General features: G+C 34.4%; 1 protein-coding gene across 1 annotated transcript; it reads right to left on the reverse strand.

Moving 5' to 3' along the window:
• Window positions 1-2,329: 2,329 nt before the first annotated feature.
• On the reverse strand, window positions 2,330-3,047 carry LOC124355614 (KRAB-A domain-containing protein 2-like). The gene has a single exon (XM_046806777.1). It carries the CDS (start codon window positions 2,810-2,812, stop codon window positions 2,444-2,446), a length of 369 nt encoding a protein of 122 aa, XP_046662733.1. The 5' UTR covers window positions 2,813-3,047; the 3' UTR covers window positions 2,330-2,443.
• Window positions 3,048-3,408: the final 361 nt, after the last annotated feature.

Genomic DNA, 3,408 nt, shown 5'->3' on the forward strand with positions numbered 1-3,408 from the left:
TGAAAGGAACAAGGAAATTCAAGAACAATAAATCCAGAAAGTTTGGGATCATAATCCTTAAGAAATGTGTAGTTGTTAGAGAACTTCATGAAAGCAGCTATATTCTTTACGAGTCTGTATTTGGTAAATTGAATTCTTCTATACTATTTTTGGTAATTTTATATTTTCCAGCTTTTACCGTTCATTCAACTGAATTTTTACCTGTACAACAATTAACTACTTACCATTTACAACGAGCCATACTTAATAAAAAGACATGCGTAATGTAATGTTATCAATATTTATTATATATGAACTTACTATTACCGATTTTGATCATAATCACTACTTTCAATTTACTTTTTAAAAGTAAGATATGCCAAACTGTGGACATACTGGCCTCATTAAAAGAACCTATTGGCAAATCATGACAAGACATATTACTACGTTAAACACCGTATGAAGTTAACCTCATAGCTTTATATACCCGTACTAGGTTATACATCGTCTAACGAAAGGATATAATTTCCAGCTTTAAATTTTGAAATAACTAAAAACAGTTTGAAATCCCACCAATATTATAAATGCGAAAGTTTGAATGTTTGGATATTTGGATGTTTGGAGGTTTGTCCTCGAATCACGCTGAAACTGCTATACGGATTGTGCTGAAATTTGAAACAGGTATAGCTTTTGGTCTGAATTAACATTTAGAGTACTTTTTACCACCCATAACACATTCATTTCACCAAATAAAGTCGAATTCAAATTGAAAAATTAATTTGTTTACATTCGAATGTTATGATAAGAACGAAACGTATTTTGACAGCTGTTGACAGCTATAGTTCGACAAACTTTCTGAAACATCTGTTTACATTTGAATTTTATCAATAATAAGTAAACAGTGCTTGATCGGTAGTGTAATGCAGATAGTAAATAAAACATGAATATATAAATTTTACTCCAGATTGCGCCAGTGACGAATTAAAATCATCTAATGCATTAAATACTGTTATAAAACTAACCTCAATGAACAAAGTTATGAATGTTTTCACTTAAGTTACTTTAAACTGGTGGGCTTCCTTGACATTATGATATTACATTTTAACAATGGCTTACGGAAAAACAGAGAAATGAATGCTAACATACCTTTACGATTCATTCTTTCCCTGGCTACAGTCCAAAAAACAAGTGTAATGCAAAACTTTAATAACGATTATTTTGGAATGTTGCATAACCTTAATAAGGATTTCCCCTTATACCGGAAGCACATAAGAAGTAGGTAGCACTCCCCCCTAGGTCGTAATAGGCTTTCCAGTCCTAGCAAACTCAACTATGTCAACACGATTTTGACCAAAGTAGATTTCCGAGAACTAGATAATCGAACATATATAAAATTTGATCAAGGCAATATGGCAAGCTAAACTGTGACATAGAAGGTAAGTAAATTTAAATGGTCTTAAGTATATTTAAACGAAGTAGGCATCTCGGTCCTACGTAAGTATATATATTATCATATATATATATATATATATATATATATATATATATATTGTATATATGTTACCGGCAATGTGTACAATTCAGGCATTGTATGGAATACCTAGGCATTGTATACATTGCCGAGTGAATCCAGGCAAAGTATGAAATAAACTCATTTCTTAACAATTGTACAAACTTTGCCTAGGCATTGTGTATAATGCCTAGGCATTATATAGAATGTGGAAAGTTTTGCAGGCAAAGTATAAAATGAACAACATTGTTAAAAATTGTTTATTGCAAATAACAAACATGAAATGTATTAAACATAGGATCTGAAAATCCTCATATTTTACTACAGTAAAATTTAAAAGTGAAATATTAATTTAAGAAATTACTTGTTACAGCAGGAAAGAGAACTATGGCACTTCGAGTTGCATTTTCGATTGTTTTTAACACAAGCACATTGTTTGGTTTGACATTTAGTTTTGCAAGTGCATCTCACAAATCCTTGGCCGCTTCCTGTTGACTGAGCTGCTGCAACGGTACAAAGTCCTGTTTCTTGATCAGGCACGTCTTCTACTCGAACTAGGCTTTTTTGGCAAACTGTAAACTGTGACCTTGCGTACAGTTGTTTCAAAACTCCGTTGGCGGTCCCTAATTTGTAAAACCCATCTTCTGTCGTATCCATGACCACTGCCAGAATATTTCTCAAGTCACCTCTTCCTTTGTCAACGTCAGGAATTGGCACACGAACAGTGACTCCTTTGGTGACGGGGGGAAACTTTTTATCGGAATTAGCTTTCATTTTCTTAGCTTGTTTTTCAAGACAAGCTTTTGACCTCTTCCTCTCTTTATCAATATGTTCCGAATTAAAACAAGGGACACACAACAGGGTTTTTTCAGTATCATCACACCCCTGAATTGAATGGCCACATGAAATATGTATGTCCGCTAAACATTTTGTGCAGTTTTGTTTCTCATTAGTTTACTGCAAACAAACGCTACACATTTGTAGAAGGCTAGAACTGACCGAGACATCAACGGTTGCCTCATTAACTTCTGAAGTGTTATGATTGGTTTGGAGTGGAGGTTCTAGACTTGACATTGTTTGTGTTTCTGTTGTGTGCATGTTATTAACCACTCTTTCCAAATCTTCTTCGCTGTTAATGGAATCCAAAATGTCTCGAGGCAGAGAAGATGTTGTAAGACCGACCTTTACTTTACAGCCGAAGAGAGCCTCATAGGGCGTTCTTTTGATTCCTGAATGTAAAGCTCTATTTTTCATAAGTTGCACAAATCTCAATCCCTCACTCCAACGGTCAGTTTTTTCATCTTGCATCCAAGTCGAAATCATGTTTTCAATATCTTGGTTTGCACGTTCTACACTACCCTGACTTTGAGAATGACGTGGTTTGCCATGAACGATTTTTAACGTAGGCCAATAATCTTTTAAATTGTAAACTATTTTGTTTGCAAACTCCCTTCCATTGTCTGACTGCAATATACTTGGTGCTCCAATGAGAGTAAAAATATCAACTAGGTGATATGCTACTTCCTCAGCGGTTTTAGTTTTGAGAGGCTTAAGAATCACAAATTTTGTTAAATGATCCTGATAGACCATTATGAACTCCCTGTCGGGCTGTGACTGGAAATCAATTAAATCTACTTGACAACGAGAATTAAATTCTGATGAAATCAGGGGCTTTACTACCACTCCTCTTTTCGAACCCTTTTGTTTCTTCTGACATGGCTCACACAAACTAATATATAGCTCAACATCATGACGTGTAACATTTTTGTACTTAATATCTAGCTCTTTTAACATTCGATCTCTTCCACCATGACCAATAGCTACATGAGCTTCATGGAGAACATGGTAAATAAATCTGAATCGTTGACATAAAATTTTACAACACTGTCTCCTTGTTTTAATGGGTGTATTAGTTTTTG

The sequence above is a fragment of the Homalodisca vitripennis genome, chromosome 1 (assembly GCF_021130785.1).
Source record: "Homalodisca vitripennis isolate AUS2020 chromosome 1, UT_GWSS_2.1, whole genome shotgun sequence".
Lineage (NCBI taxonomy): Eukaryota > Metazoa > Arthropoda > Insecta > Hemiptera > Cicadellidae > Homalodisca > Homalodisca vitripennis.

Excerpts from the sequence above, each read along its gene's own strand:
- LOC124355614 (XM_046806777.1), bottom strand. The coding sequence starts at position 2,812 with ATGATTTCGACTTGGATGCAAGATGAAAAAACTGACCGTTGGAGTGAG.